Source organism: Lissotriton vulgaris, chromosome 10, assembly GCF_964263255.1.
Source record: "Lissotriton vulgaris chromosome 10, aLisVul1.2, whole genome shotgun sequence".
NCBI lineage: Eukaryota > Metazoa > Chordata > Amphibia > Caudata > Salamandridae > Lissotriton > Lissotriton vulgaris.
In genome coordinates, this window is record NC_141698.1 from 141065303 (window position 1) to 141092340 (window position 27038).

The 27038-nt window shown below is 44.8% G+C and overlaps 1 protein-coding gene across 1 annotated transcript in view; it reads right to left on the bottom strand.

Moving 5' to 3' along the window:
• The window catches only part of CACNA1H (calcium voltage-gated channel subunit alpha1 H), a 1502131-nt gene that overhangs the window by 311563 nt on the left and 1163530 nt on the right, over nt 1–27038 (bottom strand). Inside the window, exons 14-15 of the mRNA XM_086940723.1 lie at nt 26852–27007; nt 1857–1947 (exon numbers count right to left, since the gene is read on the bottom strand). Coding sequence (XP_086796849.1) covers nt 1857–1947; nt 26852–27007 — 247 coding nt within the window. The remainder of the gene's footprint in view (nt 1–1856; nt 1948–26851; nt 27008–27038) is intronic.

The window sequence follows — 27038 nt, forward strand, 5'->3', positions numbered from 1 at the left end:
TGACAAAGGTGGGGTTGGACCTAGCCTCCCTTATTTGGCTTCGGGCTGATACTTGGTTAACCCCTTCCATGCGGCCGCGATTCCCCTGGTGTGCTGTAAACAACACGAACAGGGGCGGGCCATGACGAACTGCAGCCGTCATCAGCACACGAGCACCGTAGTGCATGACGGCTGGCGTTCGTCATCAGCATGGAAGGGGTTAAGCGACTGTATTTATTTATGATGAGACAAGAGGAATGTATATGTTACCAACAAAAAAAAATGACTGATAAGTATGCATATAAAGCTTCATGAAATGAAAATGAAGTATGCATATAATACTGTAAATGTGAACCCTTATTGCAGTCATCAATAAAGAGTTTAAAAAAACATATATTTTTTTTAAAAGTAATAAAAAGTATTGCAACCAGGAAGGTGGTCAACTTTAAATTTGGTGTCCAGATTGTTGTGTTTGGGCAACTGCTACACCAATGACAGATCCTCCAATGGCTTTTCCTTTTGGAACACCTTCCCTTAGCATCAACAGGAATGATGGTGGCAGGGCTGCTATTGAAATATATTCCATCCATCGTCATTTCCTCCCATGTTGTTGTCTGTGCTGTACTTCCACTGATACCTTAACAGCTCCAGAAAGAAAATCTTTCAAATGCCCCTCAAATGCAAGAAGGAAAAAAAACAGCATTCCCGGGACATTTGTGCTTTTGGTTTTTTTCAAATGGATACCCATTTGGGGGGTCTAGCTCCAGAAATCACATATATGATCACAGTGCAGCTATGGCTAACATACCACCACTGCCCCACCCCCCACCTTCCCACTCAGAAGCATCTTTCACTGTGTGTACAGAAGCCGCTTTGTGAAGAAAGTATTGCAACCAGGAAGGTGGTCAACTTTAAATTTGGGGGCAGATTTACAATTACTGGCTCACCCCTGCATATCAGCAGGGATGCGCCAGTAATTGTGCGCTGCAGCTCCGCCATCCTGGATGCGCCGCATTTACAATGCGGCGCACCATGGGGCAAAAATGGCACAGATGCGTCATGCATCTGTGCCGTAAAAGTGGTGCATTGCTGGAGTTGCGTCGCAAGCGCAACGCAGCTCCAGCAAGGCTTGGGGGGCTCTATCTCCACAATACTGCGTCAATCCTTACGCCTGCTTCAAGCAGGCGCAGGGTTTTGACGCAGCATGGGCTCAAAAGTGACTGAGTGAAATCTTGTAGATTTCACTCAGCCACTTTTGGGAGGCGTTCCTGCGCCGGAACGCCCCCCCCCTGCGATGGAACGCCTACATGTGGCGCAGGGCTTTACAACGTGATGCATCTGGGAGATGCGTCATGTTGTAAATACCCCGTACCATGGTGCATCTTTTGCCCCGCCGCTGTGTCACAAAAGTGACGCAACGGCGGCATAAAAGATGCGCAAGGGGCTTGTAAATCTGCCCCAGAGTGTCCAGATTGCTGCGTTTCGCAACTGCTTTACCAAAGTATAAATGACCCCATTACACATAAATAATAATAATCCACATTTGTAAAGTGCACAATCACCCGTAAGGGTCTCTAGGCACTGGGGGCCGTCGGGAAGATTAAGCAAGCTATTGCTCAGAGTCACATGGTGCTGGGCTACCCTGCCGCCGGTGCCTGGGATCGAACCGTGGTCCTGGTTCCGGAGTCAGTCACCCTAGCCTGCCAGAGTCACATGTTGCTGGGCTACCCTGCCGCCGGTGCCTGGGATCGAACCGTGGTCCTGATTCCGGAGTCAGTCACCCTAGCCGCGGCGCCACACCTCTTATAATGGAACCTTCTACCACAAAGAGCATATCGTTCATATGCGACATTGGGGTATTGAATTTTCGTTCCTACCTGCTGCGCGCAAGTCCTTGAACTTTTCCAAATCTTCATCAAAGTTACCAGATGCCTTGTCCTCTTCCATCTCAGATCTGGTGGCATCGCCCTGTGCACAAAACACATCAAATAAGCTTGCATTATTCAGATGCCCAATTATTGTCAGAGCTTACGGTACTATTGCGTTTATTATTTTTAACTTCTGTCTATGGTGATCCATATTTATTTAGCACTCGTTTAACCAGTATTTATCCTATATATTTTGAGGTCTGTCAAAAGAATGAGTTGCAACCAGTATCTTTTAAAATTTGTAACCCATCAATGTGAACTTAAATGTGAATGGCGTTTTGGCTTTTGCACTATATAAAAATATATCTATACTCATATGAGAACTTTAGCATTATAGTACAAACAAATAAAAATTTGCAGTTATTTATGGAAAGTTTGTCCCGTTTTCCACTCATGCTACCAACGTGTACAGGTACTGGCCTGGCAGTAGGGGCTGACAGTATGCAGAATCAATAAAAATAAGACATTGTTTTTTTCCATTTTTGAAAATAGATACAGACAGAAGCAAATCGTTTTCTGTTTGTATTGAAGTGTGTAAAGAGTACTTTGACGCATTAGCATGCTGCGTGGTCAGTTTCCCAGCCTACAAAGTGGCTTCTCGCAAGGCGGTCTTTACTACAGCCAGCTTTCCTATAGGAAACCTGCTTGCATGGTACAGTGGTAGCATGGGGGTGACGCTTGAACTGTGGCTTCCTTGCTTAAGTTAATTGTTGGTGACATCTGCATCTTGCCAATTGATAGCAATTTGGCTACTGCTCCTGCCACCACTGCCGAGAAATGCTCTAAAAAAATCCACGCCATACTTAAAAGCTATATGATATTTTAGAAGAGTATTTCCAATTGTATCTTGTAACCATGTATGTCAAGTCAAGTCAAGGAAAGCTTTATTCGACTGTTGTATTTAACAATCATAAAAGCACATAAAACATACGGATAAAATAGCATTTAGAACTATACAAAATAAAATAATCAAATCACAATATTTACAGTATAAATAAAGATTACTGTCTTATATATTAGGCAAATACATTTTTTTAATTTTCAGAAACTTGTGCCTTTCTTAAAAGGAACGGCGAGGGGTCTGACGTAATAAGTGCTATATATTTATGGAATTATAATACAGTGCAGCACATTGGAAAATACAGATTGGCAGCCTAAAGTCACAAGGGACGAGTAATGAATGGGATACATCAAACAACAGAAACACACTTCTGTTAATACACCCTGAGGAAAATTGACCCATAAGAATGGACACAGCGTAAAGAGTGACTACACGAGCCAATGGTCGGATATGAATACTGCTGCCACTGTGGGTCTCCAACCCTCCCCATGTTAGTCAAAATGCAAGGGACAGGCAAAAAGTTTGAGGAAAAATAATTTGAAATCCTCCCGCTCTTAAGGGTGATTGTGTTCTTTGAATCTGTTCACTTAACTCTAACATGGTGGTTATTTCTAGTTCGTTGGACACAATATGGATGAACTGGTGCAGCAGGAGAGGAAAGATCAAAGATGAACGATAGGGCAGAGAACAACATCCAGGCATGGGACTGTGAATTGTTCTGCAAAATAGAAGCAAACAGCAGGCATGGCTAAAACGTACTTGGAAAAAGAGACTATTCGCTCTTACTGAAGTCGTGATGGTCTACCTCATGTCAGGGTTTCAAGGGGTTTTGGAAAATATCATTTCATACTGGACTTAATTTGCCACAATGAGGCCCAATGGCTAACCTCATGTGGTCCTCAGGCAATGTAGCTTATTCATAACTAGAGCTTAAATAGTTGGTTTTACTTAAAAAAAGGTAATTTGTAAAAAAGAAAAAGGTGGCTGTATAAAAGTAATCAGGGATAGGATTAGGGGTGCAGCATCCCTCACAGGAACAGCAGTTGCTTGGAGCCTAGACAGCAGACCAGGTGGGTGGAAGGCTGGGATTTTGGTAAAAACTCTTGACCTAAACACCAATGTAAGAAATAAATGACATTTTCTTTCTCCTTTCTGTCTCATTTTGTTGGGTTTAAGGTGCTAGCTTGAGTGTGGGCCATAAGGTCAGACGAAGGTTCAAAATAACCCAGTCCAGCCCTCTGTGCTTCCTTTCTGCCCACACCACTTTCAGACTCCTTGAGAGTTTGATGAATACCTCGCAGGAGGCTCTTGGCTCCCTTGAGGTGATGTAGGCGAGATCAGGCAGGCGAGGGAGCATGGGGGATCCTGCATTATCTGTGTGAAACTGGGACAGCAGCCTGGAAGGTCTGCCCCATACACTCAAAGGTTGGTGTTGCCTTGCTCCACCGTGCCAGGTCTCCGCGAGGGAGTTTCACACTAGATATTTCATACCTCTCAGTCCCTCTGCTCGCAAGAGCAACCACAGAATGGCACACTCATCCATGAGACATAGGATGAGATGAGGGGAAGAGTAGTGTCTAGCTTGAGGTGGTGGTTGCAGGCCGTCAGTGGATCACACCGTCCTTGATGGGCTTCTGAAGTGGGACAATCGTGGTCACCACCACTAGAAGACTACTGTCTATTGGGCTGTGATGTGTGGATTATTAATGGTAGCTGGCAGTCTTCTTCTACAGAGCAGTTTTTTCTGCAAGGAAAGAGTATGCTGGGATTCAGGCTATCTTACTTATTGGAATCACATAGCCCGCTGGCTAACGTAATCAAATACACAACTTTGTAAAATGTCGTGTTTCGTACTAAGTGAAGTTTTTGTTCAGGAAGGTTGTGTGTCCTGCTTTTTTGTAACCCGCTACTGGGTAACATCATGATTGTGGACATTGTACTGCAATATGTTTACCTTTCAGAAAGGCAGAACGCGAGCTTTCCAGTGTTTAAATAGAATGGGGCTTATTTATAAGCCCTTTGCGCCGCAGAGTCACTCTTTGTGACGCTCCAGTGGCACAGGAGCCTGCTCCATATTTACGAGGCAGCACTAAGCCTCTTTTTTTAAATTAATGCTGCCTTGTAAATATCATTCCCTTTAATGCAGTTTTCTGCGTTAAAGGGGCGTGCAATGGGTGTTGCTGGGGGCGTTCCCAGCAACAGCCATGGCTTGTTGACACTGCCCCAGATTTACGAGAAATTGTGAGGCAGCGCCAAAAACCTATGCCTCCCAAGGGAGGCACACCGAGGAGAAATATCTTTATTTCTCCTCGTTTTTCCTTTTTCTGTGTGTAGCATTCTGCAGCACACATAGAAAGAGGAAAAAGCCTCTTGTGATTGTTTTAGTGCAGGAAGGTTTCCCTACCTGCACTAAAAAATCATCCCGCAAAGCAGGCACCCTTGCACCAGGGGCGGCCTTAGGCATGTGCAAGCTGTGCACCTGCACAGGGCCACCAAACCCCAGGGGCCACCACCCCAATATATATCCTTAATATAATAATCCTCTGAGGATGGATACATATTTGCGTGGCGGCCCCTGGCAGGGATTTGGTGGCCTCGGGCTCTGTTCCACTTCCAAACACCCTGACCCCCCCCGCTCTTCACTGGCCTCCGCTCTCCGCCCCGCCTGGACCCCCTCTTCCGGGGCCCCCTACCTACGCTCCCTGCCCAGGGCCGCCATGAGCCTAGAGCCGCCCCTGCTTGCACCATGGTGCAAAGGTGTCTGCGTTGGAGCAAAGCAGCCCATTGTGCACCAGTGCACGGGAAAAGCACTGGAATGCACCATATCTGATAGATACGACATATTCCTGCCCTTTTCTTTTGCCGTAGGGCAGAGCCGCCGGAAGGCCTGCAGCACTACCCGGCAGCAAAAACCTTTAAATGAGGCCCAATTAATGTCAAAGACTCAAAGAGCCTGACCTGGATGTTGGCGGACGGGTTACTCTGTCATAACGGTGACGGATATCCCGCCCGCCGAAATATAAAGCCCATAGGATATAATGGGATTTACATTTCCGAGGACATGATATCCGTCACCATTGTGACAGAGTAACCTGTCCACCAAGTTCTAAATCAGGCCCTATATTCTATTCACCCAAAGGTGGTGCTGGCGTTGTAAGGAATTCGAGATATTTCCCAAGGGGGGTATGGTTCCTGGAAAATCAAACTGTGAACTTTGTGTAAATCAAATTTCTCTCAAAGATCAACTTGCCTCTGAATTTATATACAAACAGTAAGGTTTACAATCTAACAGGAAAATGTACAAAAATATCTTTAATTCAGCATGTTAACCTTTTCGATGCCGATGACGGAACCGCTCCGTCATCAGTTGCGGTAGCACTGTGCTGATGACGGAGTGGTTCCGTCATGGCCTGCGCGGCGCGGATTCCGCGCCTGCCCTGGGCGTTCCATTGAGCGGGCAGGGCCATGACGGAACCGCTCCGTCATGAGCACAGCCCAACCGAGGCTGTTGGCGGAGCGGTACCTTCACCAGCATGGGCGCGCCGCGCGGCCGCCCCGCCCCCTTAGCGCTGCGGAATAGCCACCGCAGCGAAAGTGTTAAGACAGGAGCTGTGCTGTACCAGCACATACATTAAATGCAGTATTAAAGATGATTCCCTTCAGTACCAATCCATATGTAGGCTTCAATACTATCAAAGCTAAAGCTCTTACACCTGCTCCTTTCTTTAAAGTCTACTACACAATCTGCTTCTGCTCTGGATATCCTTTATAGTCATATGCTGTTCATACAGTAAAAAGACGTATCTCACATAGCATGTCTTGCCTCACAGCTCATTAATTCAACATTGGCACCTCTTATTAGGAGGCGCCTGTGTGGCTGTTATAGAGCATGTGTGTCATCTCTGCCCTGAAGGCACAAACAACTCATAGCTGTAACATGCAAAGGTGTTATTTTCTTTTGCTTACTGTAACAGCTCACAAAAAAGAAAAAGATGTTTTAAATCCCCCCGGGCAGTGAAAAAAGACATTTGCATGTACGGTGGGATTTGAAAGAAGAAGAAAAAACATGTTTTCTTGCTTTGAGACTGAAATGAATAATTCATTATCTTTCCTCCTTTTGAGAGTTTTTACTTCGTTCCCTGATAGAGGCGAGAAGCTGAAAACAAACTGTCTCCCTTGGTTCAAAGGAATAGAAATCTTTGGCAAGATCATTGGCTGGCCCACTCCTACGCAGGCCTGGGTAAAACGGTCGTTACGCTGCTGTAATGTAACGTCATTTCCGGTATTTTCAATCATTCTTTTTATGCGAAATACATAAAATAATCTGTCTGTGAGGGGGGGAATCTTATAACGAGAGCAACAAGCAGAACGTGAGTGCCTGCTGTTCGCTTCACGAGCGGTATCATTATTTATTTTACTTTTTTTGTAATTAAATGCTTCCTTGAGCCTAAATTAATGCAAGGGTGCATTTTGCGCTAAAAGATAGAGATAAATGTGGTGTTTTGGTCTTCGCGTAATGCTGTGCGGGGAATGAGATTTTGATATCGTTTCTGATTACCTAGATACCTATCTCATTCTTCCAATTTTGGATCGATTATTGACTGTCATTGAGTAAAAGGCAAACCCACATAAGTTAAATCAACCCCATAGACTGACGCAACTCTGAAGAACCACTTACGACTGATAAAGTTTAAAAAGTTTAATATAAAATCAGTGTCAATTGCATATACAATCCTCTCAGGATAAGATTCAACAAATATACAGGAACTAAAAGGAACATAAATTCCCTAAAGAATCTCAGTCTACAAAAGAATACAATTAAAACCAATTCCAGAATCAACAAATTGAATAGCATAGACACAAATTGGATCTGTTGCGTCATCTACAAAAAGAAAACAAGTTAAATCTGTCCCTACTCTATACTAAGTGACATCCCTACTTCGCAAGTTCTTAACCTAAAAAGGTGTCAGCAGTTTGACTTCCAAAGAAGTTCAAACTTTCTTAGTCTCTGATGGAAACCTATGTCGAGAAGCAGTACCCTTTCTGCCTACCCATCCGCTCTCTAAGGGTCCTCGGCCTACTGCTCTCTTGCGCTCTGCTCTCTGATCTTCTGTTCTGCGCTCAAGCCATCTGCTCTCTCTTCTCCCCGGGGTGCTGTCCCTAAATACAAAATCACAGTATGGGTGGAACGCCCCTTTGACGCCCACCACGTACACATTTCACGTGATCTCGCTTCTGGGTTTTTCCATAGCTTCATCTCTTCGCGTCGTCTGTTAAGTTGACCTTGCTTCTTAGGCGCCATCTTCGTCATCGTGCTGGTAACCTCATGACATTCCAGTTGACACTTTCAGAGCAATGTCTATCACCTCAACAGAGTTCTATTCATTACATTTGTGATCGTAACCTCTTTTGGTCCTGTGAACGGTCACTTCTAAACAAGACCCCAAATTCCAAGCGTCTCTTATCTCACTTAAGCCAAAAACTTCGTCCAGCATTGTCACTTTAAATTTAACAAGACCTTTGACTCTTGGCTCGCACGTTCAGATCAAAGCTATCCCCCTCCTCCTGAGAGGCCACTAAATTACATACAGCGGACTACACTCTTGCGAACCCTTAGTCCGTTAGGTTAAAATCACATATGACCACACTATTCTAAAATTTCTACAAACTTCTTCTACACAGTATGACTTTTAACACACATATATATATATAATCGAATTAACAATTCATTGATTATACTTGAATCCATGTTACATAAAATACAACATTATACTCTCGTTTCTTACATGGTGCTATATAGTCTGCACATTTCTTCACTTTATATTTCGCCGCCTTCTCCGTCTAATGATTACATACGTATATGAACTCTGCTTAGCACGTTCTACTGTTCTTTAAGCATTTACACATTTCCATATTAGCCCACTATGTATCCGGGCCTTTCTAATTCTAATGCACATTCTAGAATACATACGAATACATTTCCTATTACTTATGTTACATCGGCTAACTTTATGCTACAAGTGCTACTTCACGTTACAACTTCTAACTTTATGCGATAGACTTGTAAATATGGTACGGACATATGTTTCATTCAAATTGCGCTCTCTCAGTTCCCCCCTTTGATGACCTCTAGGGGTCATCACTAACACCTCAATTTGAGTGACACTTTACACAGAACTAGTTACAAGGTTCCCTCTTTTTATCGTTTCGAGAGCTCTTAAACTTTTATACTGTTGATCTTGTAAAGCAGCTAATCTCCTTTCTTGCTCTCTCATGGACCTTTGTAACCGGTTTGACCTATACCATTTATACAGTCTCACTAAACCCAACAATGTGATTATGCAAATCAATATTATTAAGACAGGTTTCAAAATGTACCAAACAACGCTTTTACCAAGATTGGCAAACCAATTTCCAATCTTTCCCATTCCATGACCTACTTTCTCCCAAACATTTACTTTTGTTAAATCTTCGATTTCTCGATGTATCTCTGTAATGTTCCGTATAACCTTCTCAAGTGGTTTTGAATTGTCTGGAATATAAGTACAACATTCCTGGACCTTCAAAGCCTTGCAGACTCCGCCCTCTTTCGCTAGCAGAACATCTAAAGCAAGACGGTTTTGAAGAACCATTGCCCTAATCGACTGCATCTCTCCTTCTACTAGCATCAATGACCTTGCAGTACTAGCAGATAATCTATCCACAACTGTAGCTAGTCTCCTGATCTTTTTTGGAAAAGGTGATGGACAGAGTTTCTGAATGATGCAGAATACTCCTACCCAGTCAAGAGATCAGGGCTTGATCCATCACCGTTTTTTAGCTCACTGCACCATCCCAGCTTCAGAACCCGGCTATATGCAAATTAGTCTGTTCCTGTCCCAGTGCATGATGGGAACAGGGCAAACCAAACTACCAAGCCAATTCTTATACTGGGAAGGAGACAAGCTACCGGGGACCGGTTTCTGGCATTTCAGCCTCATCGGCCCGGCTTGCTTGAATCCTGATGGTGCAATGAGCTAGGGACTCACGTCTGAGTATACCCTCCCACACATAGTGTGGATAAAATCAATTTTGGAAAAGGTGATGGACAGAGTTTCTGAATGATGCAGAATACTCCTACCCAGTCAAGAGATCAGGGCTTGATCCATCACCGTTTTTTAGCTCACTGCACCATCCCAGCTTCAGAACCCGGCTATATGCAAATTAGTCTGTTCCTGTCCCAGTGCATGATGGGAACAGGGCAAACCAAACTACCAAGCCAATTCTTATACTGGGAAGGAGACAAGCTACCGGGGACCGGTTTCTGGCATTTCAGCCTCATCGGCCCGGCTTGCTTGAATCCTGATGGTGCAATGAGCTAGGGACTCACGTCTGAGTATACCCTCCCACACATAGTGTGGATAAAATCAATTTTGGAAAAGGTGATGGACAGAGTTTCTGAATGATGCAGAATACTCCTACCCAGTCAAGAGATCAGGGCTTGATCCATCACCGTTTTTTAGCTCACTGCACCATCCCAGCTTCAGAACCCGGCTATATGCAAATTAGTCTGTTCCTGTCCCAGTGCATGATGGGAACAGGGCAAACCAAACTACCAAGCCAATTCTTATACTGGGAAGGAGACAAGCTACCGGGGACCGGTTTCTGGCATTTCAGCCTCATCGGCCCGGCTTGCTTGAATCCTGATGGTGCAATGAGCTAGGGACTCACGTCTGAGTATACCCTCCCACACATAGTGTGGATAAAATCAATTTTGGAAAAGGTGATGGACAGAGTTTCTGAATGATGCAGAATACTCCTACCCAGTCAAGAGATCAGGGCTTGATCCATCACCGTTTTTTAGCTCACTGCACCATCCCAGCTTCAGAACCCGGCTATATGCAAATTAGTCTGTTCCTGTCCCAGTGCATGATGGGAACAGGGCAAACCAAACTACCAAGCCAATTCTTATACTGGGAAGGAGACAAGCTACCGGGGACCGGTTTCTGGCATTTCAGCCTCATCGGCCCGGCTTGCTTGAATCCTGATGGTGCAATGAGCTAGGGACTCACGTCCGAGTATACCCTCCCACACATAGTGTGGATAAAATCAATTTTGGAAAAGGTGATGGACAGAGTTTCTGAATGATGCAGAATACTCCTACCCAGTCAAGAGATCAGGGCTTGATCCATCACCGTTTTTTAGCTCACTGCACCATCCCAGCTTCAGAACCCGGCTATATGCAAATTAGTCTGTTCCTGTCCCAGTGCATGATGGGAACAGGGCAAGCCAAACTACCAAGCCAATTCTTATACTGGGAAGGAGACAAGCTACCGGGGACCGGTTTCTGGCATTTCAGCCTCATCGGCCCGGCTTGCTTGAATCCTGATGGTGCAATGAGCTAGGGACTCACGTCTGAGTATACCCTCCCACACATAGTGTGGATAAAATCAATTTTGGAAAAGGTGATGGACAGAGTTTCTGAATGATGCAGAATACTCCTACCCAGTCAAGAGATCAGGGCTTGATCCATCACCGTTTTTTAGCTCACTGCACCATCCCAGCTTCAGAACCCGGCTATATGCAAATTAGTCTGTTCCTGTCCCAGTGCATGATGGGAACAGGGCAAACCAAACTACCAAGCCAATTCTTATACTGGGAAGGAGACAAGCTACCGGGGACCGGTTTCTGGCATTTCAGCCTCATCGGCCCGGCTTGCTTGAATCCTGATGGTGCAATGAGCTAGGGACTCACGTCTGAGTATACCCTCCCACACATAGTGTGGATAAAATCAATTTTGGAAAAGGTGATGGACAGAGTTTCTGAATGATGCAGAATACTCCTACCCAGTCAAGAGATCAGGGCTTGATCCATCACCGTTTTTTAGCTCACTGCACCATCCCAGCTTCAGAACCCGGCTATATGCAAATTAGTCTGTTCCTGTCCCAGTGCATGATGGGAACAGGGCAAACCAAACTACCAAGCCAATTCTTATACTGGGAAGGAGACAAGCTACCGGGGACCGGTTTCTGGCATTTCAGCCTCATCGGCCCGGCTTGCTTGAATCCTGATGGTGCAATGAGCTAGGGACTCACGTCTGAGTATACCCTCCCACACATAGTGTGGATAAAATCAATTTTGGAAAAGGTGATGGACAGAGTTTCTGAATGATGCAGAATACTCCTACCCAGTCAAGAGATCAGGGCTTGATCCATCACCGTTTTTTAGCTCACTGCACCATCCCAGCTTCAGAACCCGGCTATATGCAAATTAGTCTGTTCCTGTCCCAGTGCATGATGGGAACAGGGCAAACCAAACTACCAAGCCAATTCTTATACTGGGAAGGAGACAAGCTACCGGGGACCGGTTTCTGGCATTTCAGCCTCATCGGCCCGGCTTGCTTGAATCCTGATGGTGCAATGAGCTAGGGACTCACGTCTGAGTATACCCTCCCACACATAGTGTGGATAAAATCAATTTTGGAAAAGGTGATGGACAGAGTTTCTGAATGATGCAGAATACTCCTACCCAGTCAAGAGATCAGGGCTTGATCCATCACCGTTTTTTAGCTCACTGCACCATCCCAGCTTCAGAACCCGGCTATATGCAAATTAGTCTGTTCCTGTCCCAGTGCATGATGGGAACAGGGCAAACCAAACTACCAAGCCAATTCTTATACTGGGAAGGAGACAAGCTACCGGGGACCGGTTTCTGGCATTTCAGCCTCATCGGCCCGGCTTGCTTGAATCCTGATGGTGCAATGAGCTAGGGACTCACGTCATTAAGTATTAAACCTAAAAGAGGAAACATTGCTCCAAATATGTCTCCAACTACTTCAGCATCTCCTACTTCCCTTTTCGCTCTTTTCGAAACCTTTCCTTCTATGATCTCTAAATCCTTTGCATGATATATTTTGGGGAAGACAACTGCCAAATAACACGAACCATACCAATTGTCAGGCAATTTCACATAGGCATTTCTTCCACATACAAAATATACATTAGGAATCGCTTGCATCCCTTTCATAAAATCTTTCGTATAGTACTCTAACCTAAAAGCATGTTCGCAATTAACTTCACCTACAAATACACTCTCATAATATGTCCTGCTTCGAGTTAAACATAACTTTCCTTTCTGCGTTCTATCCAAAGCTATTGGACCATTACTACCCTTCCTTTTGTGTGCTTTTTCCTCTTCGGTCCAATCTGTTTTCCACTGTCCTGACATTTTTAGAATCTTCTGTCTCCTGTACCGGTCATCTACCTGTCCAATGAATTTCTTCTCGATCTCTGACACTTTGCAAGTCAGATTATTTCTGCGTGCATATGAAGTATCTAATGTATCCCAAGGAAGAAAGAATTTTGCTAATCTATCTTCCTTTTTGTGATAGTCCCACTTATTCATTTGTTTATAATTCGGGACTTCAGGCAGTACCGAATCATAATTTGAAAAGTAGTACTCGAACCCTTCTCTACCATAAAATATACTGAGCAATAAACTACATGTTATCCCATATGTCAGTGGGAGATGATGATATCTGATGCCTTCGTCTACGGAAGCCGGCAATTGCATGCAAACATAACAATCCTTGGCCTCCATGGCATCAATATACTCGTATAATAACTTGGCATATGCGTTTGATCTAAAATTTCCCTGTGACTCGTCTACGTGTAACCTACGAGCTTCATCTGCCAGTAACGCCTTTTCACGAATTACATTGCTCTCCTCCTTCTTCCCAACAAGAGCAGGTTTCAAAGTCGTTACAGGCTTTACATCTGTTGTCTCCTTTACGCTTGTATGTCCTACTATGTATGATATGGTAACTACTGTAATAATGAGAAATATTACTACTGCTATTAGTGTACCTATTATGCATTTGGCTTTTCGGTTTGGGTTGCCATTCTCCATGTCATCAAACAGCGTAGCTCTTTCTTTTACGAAGAATAGTTTTCTTTTTCAGGTCTTTGTTTTGCTTTATTTGATTTCTCAGTCTGTGAAGCACTCTTCATCAACAAAAAGTCTCTTTTTCATAACATGTCTTTTTAACTTCAGCAATAGACAACCCTAACCTTCTCCGTCCTCTAAATGTAATCCCTAATTTTATTCTTCGTTCCACTCGGCGCTAGGTTATCTTCTTCTTTATCTTTTAATTATAAGAGTCTTTATACATTTACAACAATTCTCGTAAAGATCTGTAATTCCTCAGACTCGATTCCAGGATTCAACATCCATCTCTCCACTATCACAATGTGATCGAGATTGGTCACCTGTACGTCTCTCGCTCTCCCAGATCTCTGTCTCCAGGATATCTGCTAGATAAGTCCATTCTGGGGTGGCGTATCTTCTGCAGGGCACACGTACCCTTCTTGATCTTCTCGGACTCTCAGAGCCTGAATCCGTAGCTCCTTCGTCTAGATCTGAATCTTCAGAGATCGGGACAAGGGTGCTCTCTGGATTTGTTCTCAAGCTTGACCTTCTCCTTCTTTCCGGCCAACTAGCTTCTCCATTCCTTGTCCTCCTGCTCCTTGTTCTTGGACTCGTCTCTTGATCACTTACAGCTTGTTCGGTGTCTGACTCGAACTCCCAGCTGTTTCCTTCTTCTGAGGCAACTTCGGTCTCACTGGTGTCCTGACCGTCGTCAGCCTGCTCCAACACAGGCTCAGCCTCTTCGATCACCTCTACAGCTTGGCTTTCCCTCTCTGTGGCTTCTCCGCTTTCCGCTGGATTTTCATCCGAGAGAGGAGCTGTTTCTTCCAGAGGTGCTGGAACTCTTCGGGTGTGTGAGGCGTGTATCCAGTTGGGCAAGCCTCCACACTTTACTGCAGTGTTCGTAACTAGTATGACTTGGAATGGTCCACGCCAACGTACGTCTAGACAGTTCTTCCTGACATGCTTCTTCACCAGGACCCAGTCCCCCGGACACAGGTCATGGCACAAGTCTTGTGCTGATGGAACCTCTGCAGCCTGGACCTGGAGGGACACAGAATGAATGGCATCAGATAGTCCCTTGCAGTAGTCCAAGATCAAATCGTCTGTGATGTTCAACAATGCTGCAGTCGGAACCGATGGCAGTCTCATAGCTCTCCCCATTAGCACCTCGTGTGGAGAGAGACCTGTCCTTCTGTCTGGTGTGCTACGTATGCTCATAAGGACCAATGGAAGTGCATCAGGCCAACTCAGGGATGTCGATGAACAAACTTTGGCGAGTCTGGATTTTATTGTGCTGTTGATTTGTTCTACAATCCCCGAAGCTTCTGGTCGATAACTACAGTGGAGCTTCTGGTCGATACTTAAGGCTGAACATAGCATCTTCACTATTTCGCTGTTGAAATGAGTTCCTCTGTCCGATTCCAAAGAGGCTGGCACCCCAAACCTCGGTATCAACTCTCTAAGCAACAATTTTGCTACTGTGAGTGTATCGCACCTACGTGTAGGGTAAGCTTCAACCCATCTGGAAAATATACAGACAATCACTAAGACGTATCTGAGTCGATTGCACTTGGGCATTTCAATAAAATCCAGCTGCATTCTATTGAAAGGCCCCCCAGACCTCCCTATGTGACTCAATGTGACTGGTGTTCTCTTTCCTACGTTTAGTTGCTGACAGATCGCACAACGCTGACATACTGCTTCTGCCGCTACTCTAAACTTCGGATTATACCACGTTTGTCTGAATACTCTCACCATAGCATCTCTACCTATGTGTGCTGGTCCATGCAATCTCCTTGCCATTGGACTAACAAGTTCGTTTGGTAAAACTGCTCTCCCATCTGCAGAAATCCAAAAATTCATCTCACTTTTGGTACACCCAGCTGTTTCCCATGCCTTCTTCTCAAAATCTGGTGCATTCTCCTGGACACACTTCAGTTCATCCCACGTGTCTACAGTTTCTAACAACATAGTCAAATCAGTCCTTTCCTGTATTCCCCCCACTTCTACCTTGGTGTGAGAATACCCCTGTTCCGCACAGTAACGTGCAACTTCATCTGCGTATCGGTTTCCTTGTGACACAAAATCTGTATTCTTTGTGTGCGCGGCGCATTTAACAACCGCTATAGCTTCTGGACCTTGTAATGCTTCTAACAATAATCTCACGAATTCTCCATTCCTAATAGGAGAACCCGAGGAGGTCATGTAACCTCTTTGAGACCACAACTGCCCGGAGTCGTGAACTACCCCGAAACCATACTGGCTATCGGTGTATATGGTGACTCAAATTTTGTTGCCTGCCAAACAGGCACGGGTCAAAGCAATGATTTCAGCTACCTGAGCGGAATGTACTCCTTCCAGGCAGGCGGCTTCCACCACTCCGGTGATTGTACAAACTGCATATGCTGCTCTCAGCTGACCGATATCGTCCCTTACGCATGAACCATCAACAAAGAATATTTCATCGGGGTCAGTCAATGGTTCATCTACGATATCTGGTCTCGGTTTGGTGCATAGTTCAGTCACATCAAGGCAGTCATGATCTGTACAGATTTCATCATCAATATCATTTGGAAGTGGCATCAAAGTAGCAGGATTCAAGACAGAGCATCTTCTTTAGGGTCACATTCTCAGCAGCCAGTATGACTTGCTCGTAGCGTGTTAGCCTGCTATTCGTCAAATGCTGAGTCTCGGACCTGGTCATTAACCATTCCACAGAATGCGGTACGTACACCACTAACTGATGTCCCATCACCACATTTTCACACCTTTCAATGCTGACACCCGTTGCAGCAACGGATTTGAGACATCCGGGCAACGCTGCGGCTACTGGATCTAATGTAGCCGAAAAATACGCAACTGGTCTACGCGCATTTCCGTGTATCTGGGCCAAAACTGCTAAAGCACAACCTTCCCTCTCGCAACAGTAAAGCAAAAATGGTTTCTCGTAATCAGGCATTCCCAAAGCCGGGGCACGACACAAGTCCTCCCTCAGCTGCAAAAATGCCATCAAACAATCTTTGTCCCATGGTACCGGATCACTCACCCCCTTGTGCGTCAGTTTTTGTAGTGGTTTTGCCTTCAGTGAAAAGTTGGCTATCCACTGCCGACAATAACCAACCATGCCTAGAAACATCCTGACTTCTCTTTGTGTTTTAGGCGCGTTCATTTTCATGATCGCCTCTATTCTGTCTGGAGACACCTTCCGTTTTCCCTTTTCAATCCTATGGCCCAAGTATTGCACTTCAGTCAGACAATACTGCAATTTACTTGGAGACACCTTGTGTCCGTTCTCGGCCAAGTGATTTAGTAAGGTGATGGTGTCTACTTTGCAAGCTTCCTCAGTTTCTGACGCCACTAGAAGGTCGTCTATGTACTGGACCAGAACCGAATTCATGGGCAGTACTAGACTTTCAAGATTTTTCTTCAGCAGCTGGTTAAAAATCGATGGGCTTTCTGTATACCCCTGGGGAATACGACACCATGTTAAAACGCGATTTTCCAGCTTAAAAGCGAACAGGTACTGGCTTTCCTCATCTAAGGGGATTGAAAAGAAAGCCTGACACAAGTCTATCACTGTGAACCATTCAGCTTGGAACGGTATCTGAAACAATATCACTGATGGATTCGGTACCACTGGACAACATGAAACAACGATATTATTAATCTTTCGAAGGTCCTGCACTATTCTGTATTTTCCACTAGGCTTCTGCAAACCCATAATCGGGGAGTTACATGGACTTCCCACGATCTCCTTCAGTATTCCCTGTCTAATCATGAATTCGATCACAGGCTTTATTCCTGCAATTGTCTCCGGTGTCAACTTATATTGTGGTGTTCTTGGGTACTCGGCATTGGGTTTTACCATGATCTTTACCGGTTCTACCCCTTTGATCAGTCCTATTTCTTCTCCAGTAAAATCCCACACCTCAGCTTACACTGTCTCCTTCAAGTCCTGCGGAAGCTCCTCCACCGTTAAGGTAGGATATAGTTCCACGCATTCCTGCGAGTTTACAACCTTAAAATCGGCATCATCATCGTTAGTCTGCACTTCTACTCCTTCTGGTGTGCAATATATTGTGCAATTTAATTTACACAACAGATCTCTTCCTAGCAGACATACAGGGCTAGAATCACAAATTACAAACTGATGTTCATCACTGTAATTTCCTATCTTCACTGACACTGGTTCTGTCAGAGGATTTGTCATTCTCCTATTTGCGACTCCTACCACCTGGATCGTTTCTCCCGACATTGGCAGACCTGGGACTACCGCCGATCTCAAAGTGGATCGAGTGGCCCCCGTATCCACCAAAAAGGTCGTAGGACATCCAGCTACTTCAGCTTCCACGTATGGTCCTCTCTGGTCTACCTCCAGGGCTGCCCCTAGAGTACAGTCTTCTTCCCTATTCACTCGTTGTCCAGTAAGGGGATCAACGTAGTAGCATTCTTCTCCTCCTACGAACAGTGGCAGTTGTCTATAGGTTTTCCCTCCATTTGTAATCCGAGGCGGTTGAGGGAACGGAGCTCGAGGAGTCTGAGTCCCCCCTTTGATAAATTTTCCCTTCGGAACCACGCTTCCCTTTACCATGCTGTTCTGAACCTCATCCTCCTCCTGTTCTAATTCCCCCGTCTCGACATTATAGGGACACTCGCGTCTCCAGTGTCCTACCTCATTACACTGATGGCACCTCGTTGTCTTTTTCAGCGTCGCGATATCTACCCTAGGTCTCGGTTTTTCCTCCTCATCTCTGCTTTGATTATTCTGTTTCTTTCCTAGGGTTCCTGTTCCCTGTTGCCGCTGTCCACCCTTTCCAGCTGACTGCATCTGCACCAACATCAGCTTCTCCTTAAGTTTCTTTGCCTTCGAATCTATTTCATCGCTACAGTACCTTGCATACCTCAGGATCTCATCTAACGGTTTGTTTTGCCAACAGATCAAATGCTGTTGAATCATTAAGCTTATGTCTGGTCGCAATCCCAGGACAAACTTCGACCCAAACTGTCCTATGTCTTTGGGATCCATCACATCCAATCCACTGTACTGTTTGAATGCTTTCAGCAATCGCTCATAGAACTCGTGAACGGTCTCTTTAGGCTCCTGAGTTGTTCGATCTATCTTAACCCAGTCTATGTCCTGCAACGGCACCTTCTCTTTTAACCATGCAATTACCCTCTCGTACTTTTCCATGACTCTCTCTGATGGACCATTCGTCCGGGCATCTCTATCCGGTTCGGAAATGGGCCATTCAACACTAAGCTTGCATGCCGTCCACAAATCTCCGGGTACTACAATATCAAACAGGGTGTTCAAGTCGACCCACAGCACCTTAGAGATCTTCACGAATCTCTCTACCTGTTTGTACCACTCGACGGGATTCTCCCTTAGCTTTGGAAAGGAATTGGTAAATGCCGCTAAATCCCCCCTACTCCAGGGCACATGCACGTAGCTTCCGTTCGCGATTTCTCGCAAAGGGAAAGCTTCCATTCGCATTAGCTCTCCATCCGGGGACCTCGCAAGTGTACTCCTTCTGACGGATCCCCTCTTGGACCATCTTTCCTCCCATTTATCCAAATTCCTCCACAATCTGATACTCAAGATTAGTTCCTTTATGTGTATTTTCAGCCCAATCGTCCTACGCTCATCTAGATCCTGATCCGTGCAGTTTAGCCTATGGTTACCCTGTAAAGCTTTAGTTCGTGATAAGTCTATCATATACCTATCTGCCAACTCAGATAATTTTTCATGAACTGACCTCGCTTTCCGAGTAACATCCTTAGATATAAACAGTATTTCATCCTGTTCATACAGATCGATCCTTTCCATTGGCAATGTGCCGTCTATTATTTCGTCCAAATCTGATTTCAAACTGGTTACATCGAGCCGTTTTGCTTTTATCTCAGCTCTCAGTACCTCACTCCTAGGTGGTTCGTTTACATCCCTCTCATCCCCACTACGAGTCCTACGTCTGGGCACAGGTGAGTTACGAGGAGTCCTTCTTGCTTCTCTTTGTTTCCACCTCTCTAAATCCCAAGCTTTTCCATCTTCCCTTGGGGTATGGTGGAACAATGTTCTATTCCCCATTACTGCATTCTGTCTTCTTAGCTCAGTCTCTCTAGATGCAAGATAAGATCCTCCGTTCTGTTCTAAATCACTGCTATTCCCTTGCTGTCTGGTGTCACTCAATAAACGGAAAGGTCCTTCACGGCCCTCCATGTTCCCGCGATCCCGTCCGTGATCACCGGATGCATGGCGAGACCCTTCGCGACTCTCCATATTCTCGTGACTCCAATGTCGCACATTCTCGTCTGGGGCATGGTGAGTGCACCTGAAACTATCTCGGTATTCCTGTGTCTTTTGTTCTCCCTCACTAAGAATGAGGCGAGGCACTCCCCCACACCCTGTACTCTTGTCACTACACATCTGTCTATTGCCACTGGTGGTATGGCAAGTATCTCCTTTGCTTCCTTGACTCCCTCCCTCCCACTCCGGGCTGCTTTCGCCAGCTCCGCAGTGAGAGAGGATCCTGTTATCCTGATCTCTCCATTCTGCTTCTGTTTCTATTCTTTTATTCTGAGTCTCTTCGGCAGCATCCCATTCTTTCAAATACTCCCTTAATTCCTTAAAGGATTTCGGTTTCGTCCCCTCAGATCCATCTGTCCTCTCTGACCCCCCTGTTCTATCCAGGGACCCGTTACTGGATCCAATGGGGTACTCCGACTCTTTGGTCCTAGCAACTGCCTTTGGGAATTGATCGTATTATTCCTACTTTCCATCTCTGCCCTTTCCCTGTCCCATCGGGCCTGTTCCTCCTGCTGGGCTCCCTCCGGGTTATAGATTGACACTATAGGACCTATGGTAACAGGTACTTGTAGAGCATCTGGCAGTTGATACGACCTTGCGCACTCCGTTTCTGGCACCTTCTGGACCACGAATCTTCCTACTACTCTCTGTACGGGACTAGATTGAGGTACCTCCTCACCTTTCTTGGGATCCCACTCTGTTACTGGGAGCGGTTTATATTCCCCCCACCTAGCCCCGTCCCCTTGCTGTAGTTCGGGACTTTCGGCTTCTCTGTTGTACGGAGGTGGTCTATCTAATAATAGCCTCTCTATCAGATCCTCATCGGGCTCACTGTCCTCATCTTCTTCTAAAGGTTTCTTTCGTCCCGTAGCCTCTAGCATTGGGTACAATTTGTCTGCTTCTATTTTTTGCACCCTCCACTTTTTAGCTTCATCATCCCATTTAGCATCCTGCACTGCTTTTACCGATCGTCTCACTCTTTCTTGGCGTCTATTCAAGCTCTTGTCATGTGCCGCCCTGAACCATGCACTAAGGGCTTCGAACTGTGTTGGCCTCGGTAGAGGTCTCGTTGCTAGCATTACCGCTTTCAGTTGATTCAATGCTTCTAACCTAAACGTCCCGTATCTCGGGAACGTCAGTTCCTCATTTCCTTCCGTTAGCTTACTCCACTCAGAGATCCATAGTATTGAGTGTAACCCTACATTCACAGCCATATAATAAGCTGGTGTGCCTTCTGGTGGGGCTTCTTCCCCTGCATACGAGCTTCCTCTATCTTTCTTAAAGATCGCCCTTAAACGCTTAAAACACTTCATTTTAAAAAATCTACGATTTTCCTTAATTCTCTTCCTTATTTACTTCCTGATGACAAACAACCAATCCCTGCGCGTCTCTCGCTGACCAGCCTATCCCAGCGCGACTCTACGCTGACCGGCCAATCCCAGCGCGACTCTACGCTGACGTCACTCGTCCCCTCTGCAGCAGTTCCCCGCCTTTCTCAGCTCGTCTCACGGTCTTGCATGCGTTTTCATTCATACGCCGAAAAATGACTACTTCCGACCAAGCGATCACTTTTCATGACTGTACGTCCACAGTCTAACTGTAATTGTCTCCTCAACTGACGAGACGTCTTTCCTCTCACGTTAGACGCTCGCTTTAACTGATAGGTTACTTACACACAGTAAACGTCCGACCAGCGTCCGTTACTCATACACTCACTCTGACACTCCCCCTATCATCGGTCCTGCGGGCGATCAATGGTACCTCATGACCCCCTTTACAATGGTAGACAATTACTCTGGGTGTTCGATACACCCGAACCACTTAAGCCCTTCCTTGGACTTAAGATTTTATCCGGTTGCGCGCGCTCACAACCTTCCCACAATCACACTACAAGCATTCAACTCCGCTTGACATTACAACACAGGTACAACACAAAACACCGCAATCTGGCAACGCATGACCCTTATACTCACTCTCGACCGACTCTGCTGCTTTTCTCTCTCGCACCGTCAGCACCTTCTTCGGCAGGGATTCTTCTTCTGGTCGCCGATGACTAGGGACCTTGGGGTAATCTAGACCTGACCTAGGTTGCCTTCCTCAAGAAGCCAACCATCCTCTGCTACCAACTGCGGGGAATGAGATTTTGATATCGTTTCTGATTACCTAGATACCTATCTCATTCTTCCAATTTTGGATCGATTATTGACTGTCATTGAGTAAAAGGCAAACCCACATAAGTTAAATCAACCCCATAGACTGACGCAACTCTGAAGAACCACTTACGACTGATAAAGTTTAAAAAGTTTAATATAAAATCAGTGTCAATTGCATATACAATCCTCTCAGGATAAGATTCAACAAATATACAGGAACTAAAAGGAACATAAATTCCCTAAAGAATCTCAGTCTACAAAAGAATACAATTAAAACCAATTCCAGAATCAACAAATTGAATAGCATAGACACAAATTGGATCTGTTGCGTCATCTACAAAAAGAAAACAAGTTAAATCTGTCCCTACTCTATACTAAGTGTCATCCCTACTTCGCAAGTTCTTAACCTAAAAAGGTGTCAGCAGTTTGACTTCCAAAGAAGTTCAAACTTTCTTAGTCTCTGATGGAAACCTATGTCGAGAAGCAGTACCCTTTCTGCCTACCCATCCGCTCTCTAAGGGTCCTCGGCCTACTGCTCTCTTGCGCTCTGCTCTCTGATCTTCTGTTCTGCGCTCAAGCCATCTGCTCTCTCTTCTCCCCGGGGTGCTGTCCCTAAATACAAAATCACAGTATGGGTGGAACGCCCCTTTGACACCCACCACGTACACATTTCACGTGATCTCGCTTCTGGGTTTTTCCATAGCTTCATCTCTTCGCGTCGTCTGTTAAGTTGACCTTGCTTCTTAGGCGCCATCTTCGTCATCGTGCTGGTAACCTCATGACATTCCAGTTGACACTTTCAGAGCAATGTCTATCACCTCAACAGAGTTCTATTCATTACATTTGTGATCGTAACCTCTTTTGGTCCTGTGAACGGTCACTTCTAAACAAGACCCCAAATTCCAAGCGTCTCTTATCTCACTTAAGCCATAAACTTCGTCCAGCATTGTCACTTTAAATTTAACAAGACCTTTGACTCTTGGCTCGCACGTTCAGATCAAAGCTATCCCCCTCCTCCTGAGAGGCCACTAAATTACATACAGCGGACTACACTCTTGCGAACCCTTAGTCCGTTAGGTTAAAATCACATATGACCACACTATTCTAAAATTCCTACAAACTTCTTCTACACAGTATGACTTTTAACACACATATATATATATAATCGAATTAACAATTCATTGATTATACTTGAATCCATGTTACATAAAATACAACATTATACTCTCGTTTCTTACATGGTGCTATATAGTCTGCACATTTCTTCACTTTATATTTCGCCGCCTTCTCCGTCTAATGATTACATACGTATATGAACTCTGCTTAGCACGTTCTACTGTTCTTTAAGCATTTACACATTTCTATATTAGCCCACTATGTATCCGGGCCTTTCTAATTCTAATGCACATTCTAGAATACATACGAATACATTTCCTATTACTTATGTTACATCGGCTAACTTTATGCTACAAGTGCTACTTCACGTTACAACTTCTAACTTTATGCGATAGACTTGTAAATATGGTACGGACATATGTTTCATTCAAATTGCGCTCTCTCAGCTGTGTAATTTCATGTTAGGCAGAGGCAAATTACATGAATTTCACACATCTCTGTTCTTATGAAGGGGCAAGCACAAATGTTGTTATGCCCGTGAAATTCAAGAAATGCATGGATTTCTCCATTACACAAAGTTTGTGAAATTATGCAAATTGTGTAGGCATGAAATTTGGGGCAATTTGTGGGTTTGAAAGACTGGTTTGAACAGAAAATCTCTCGGGAGAGTCTCCATTGAGCGGACAATATATTTTGGGATGACATTTTCTTCGCAAGGTGTCCCCTTGCTGATATCTGGCATGACTTTGTGCACAAGTCTGCCACTGCACTAAGGCCCGGATTTATTATGGACTTGCACTGTCCTTATTTGACACAATCTGTCGCAAGGCAACGCAAGTCCTTGAATGGAATTTACAAAGCCAAGCCAGGGGATATTAGTGCTGGCTTGCATGACTTTGTGAAGAAATGGGATGTATGCCATCACAACGCATGCTTTTACCACGCATGCTTTTACATCGCAACTTTTACAACGCATGCCTTTACAACGCATAGTGTTGAGGGGTGCTGGATAGTGAATAGTTTAATTTACTATTTCAACTCCAGTCCCCGTGGATAGTAGGGAAGGTGTTGGATAGTAAATTAAATCTATTCCCTATCCTAGAGCGCCCCCCCCCAGCGCAATGCGTTGTAATGGTTTGCGTTATAAAAGTTGCGATGTAAAAGCACAGCGTGGTAAAAGTTGCGTTGTAAAGGATGTTTCCCGAAGAAATGTAATGCAATGCAGCGGCTTGCAGAGCGTTGTGTTACATTTCATTGTGGTAGGCATTTAATGGCTGGAGAAGGAGCATTCCCATGCATCCACCCAAGGAATCTAATGCAATCCCAGATTTACTAAAATTAGTAGATTTGTGATTGCGCCAAAATGGTGTGCCTACCACAGAGAGGAGAAATATGTTGACTACTCCTTGTTACTTCCTCTTTTCATACATCACGCATGGAAAGAGGAAGATACCTCTTAGGATGTCAGGAGGTGACGTGTATGTGAAGCAGGCAGACTTGTACTATGGCGCAAGGGTGCCTGCGTTGGTGCCAAATGCAAAAAGAACAATTGATGGACATAATGCAGAACAATGTCATACATTCACCCCAGTACAGAGATCTGGGCCTAAATCCATCATTTTTTCGCTTACCTTGCCATTCCAGTTTGGACCCATCCATATGCAAATCAGTCTTGATCCTACGCCCAATGGAAACAGTCCAGCCCGAACTGCCAGGCCAGGTCCTCCCTGGACTGGAAACAAGCTTCCTAGGACCGGTTTCGAGCTTTCAGCCCTCATCAGCCAGGATAGCTTGACTCCGGTGGCATGGAGACAACGGTGCCAGGCAGCCTCAAGTGCACCAGCGTCGGTAGAGAGCTGAAGAGCACCATATCTTAGTAGATATGGCACAGTTCATATTTCTCCCATTCACGCAACGCAGTGCAGCACAATAATTTTCTTTAGTGCCCTGCATTGTACGAACTTTTAGTAACTATGACACTTAATTTTCATGCTAGATATAATAAAGTCCATTTTGCAGTGTCTTATCATTTCATGGAATTTCATGGAACTGTGTGAAATTTCACAAATAATCACAATTCTGCACACCCTTAGTCCCAAGGCTATCAAATGGGTCTTGTGATATTGAATTATTTTTTATTTGGACCAGAGGCAGAATGGAACAAAAACACATTACTTTTGTATTTGAAACAGCAAATGTACAGTTGGCAGATACAGCTGTCACTCAGTCTGGACCAGGAAGAGCCTATCTACAAGGAACAGAAGATCAGGATTCAAAATTGCATATGTGGAGAACTTTGGGGTGATGACAGCTCCCCGAGATAGGCTTTTTAAAGTAGAAAATGTATGATCAATTTTACAGAGACCAGAAAACTTCAAAGAATTGACATTACGGCTTTCATATATTCAAAAATTCTGATCTACTCCTTCCTCCTAACAACCAGAAGATAAATTATTCTTAGCAGCTGCACTAATACATTTATTTTGACTCTTTATAGCACGACAATGTTGCATGTTGTGGTACCTTTCAGGAGGTCTCTACTCGATCATGGTGGATGAATCAGGTCATTGGCCGGTGTGTTTCTCAAGTCAGACTTCAGGCAACAGCTTAGAGGTGGGGGCTAATTTTTTAAGTATTTTATAAAAGGCTGCCCTGAACAAATGAATTCAAAATGTGTGTATTGAATCCCATCACAGGCGGTAAAAGTTGCATTTACATGCAGGGAAAAGGCTGCAGAGATATATGATATCAGAAAAAGGGCATAATGTAGACTTGACCAGTGGTATGCTTGGGGTTCTGCTTTCAATACCTTCCCATGTATATGTATATGTTACGCACCATGTAAATATAATTTCCAATAAAAATTTACTGAAATAAGAAAACAAGTAAAATGTATTTTTTGATTGGAAAATGGCCTGGACAATGCTGAATGTTAGCTCTATCAACCCCCTTTGCTAAACATGTTGTCTTATCCTTTTTATTTTTTTCTGGGGAGCTTTATATAGCGTAAACTTGATCCGAAGGTATCAGAGCGCTTTACATGAGCACCAGTTGTGTTACAGACAGACACATTCACTTTGTTGGGCACGGGGAGATTACGTGATTTGCCCAGAATCAAAGGATGTGCTGAGACTCAAACCCAGTTCCCTAGCTTCAAGGTCGACCTTTCTAGCCATTACGCCACATCCCCCCCCCCCCCGATATCTCACCTTTAATGGAACTATATCACTGTTTACTTTACATTAGAAAGCTATTGGGTTGGGTCTGCAGTGTTAAAGGCTTACACTGTAATTACTGTAGCTAATGGCTAGTAGGATCCACCAAGCCCTTCCAAACTCTCAATTATCCTACTTAACTCCTTAACTGAGGCGCGAATTTCGCTGCGGTGCGGGAGTTCTAAAGAGTGGGCGGGGCTGTGTCGGCCAACAGTCGTGCGAAGCACTGGGCAAATAGGGCTCGCGTCGGTCGTTGGCCGACGTGAGCACGGAACGGGTTAATTCCATACTGCATTGCTTCCTAAAAAACATATATCGGCAAAGGTTTTTAATGCATCAACCATTCTCACATTTTCTCAAGGAAGTTTGCCTGTGCTTTGACAATGTACTATTTACTGAAGTCTTACCTCTGCCTGGAAGCCTTCTACCAGGATGGCCACTAGGAGGTTAAAAAGAACATAGTTGCCAAAGGTCATGAGCGCCACGAAGTAGAGTGCCGCCCAGGAGGAGGTGGAAGCCATTCCATTGTAGAGGACCACATTCCAGTCTTCTTGAGTGAGAATCTGCATGGAGTAAAAACATCATATTATTCCT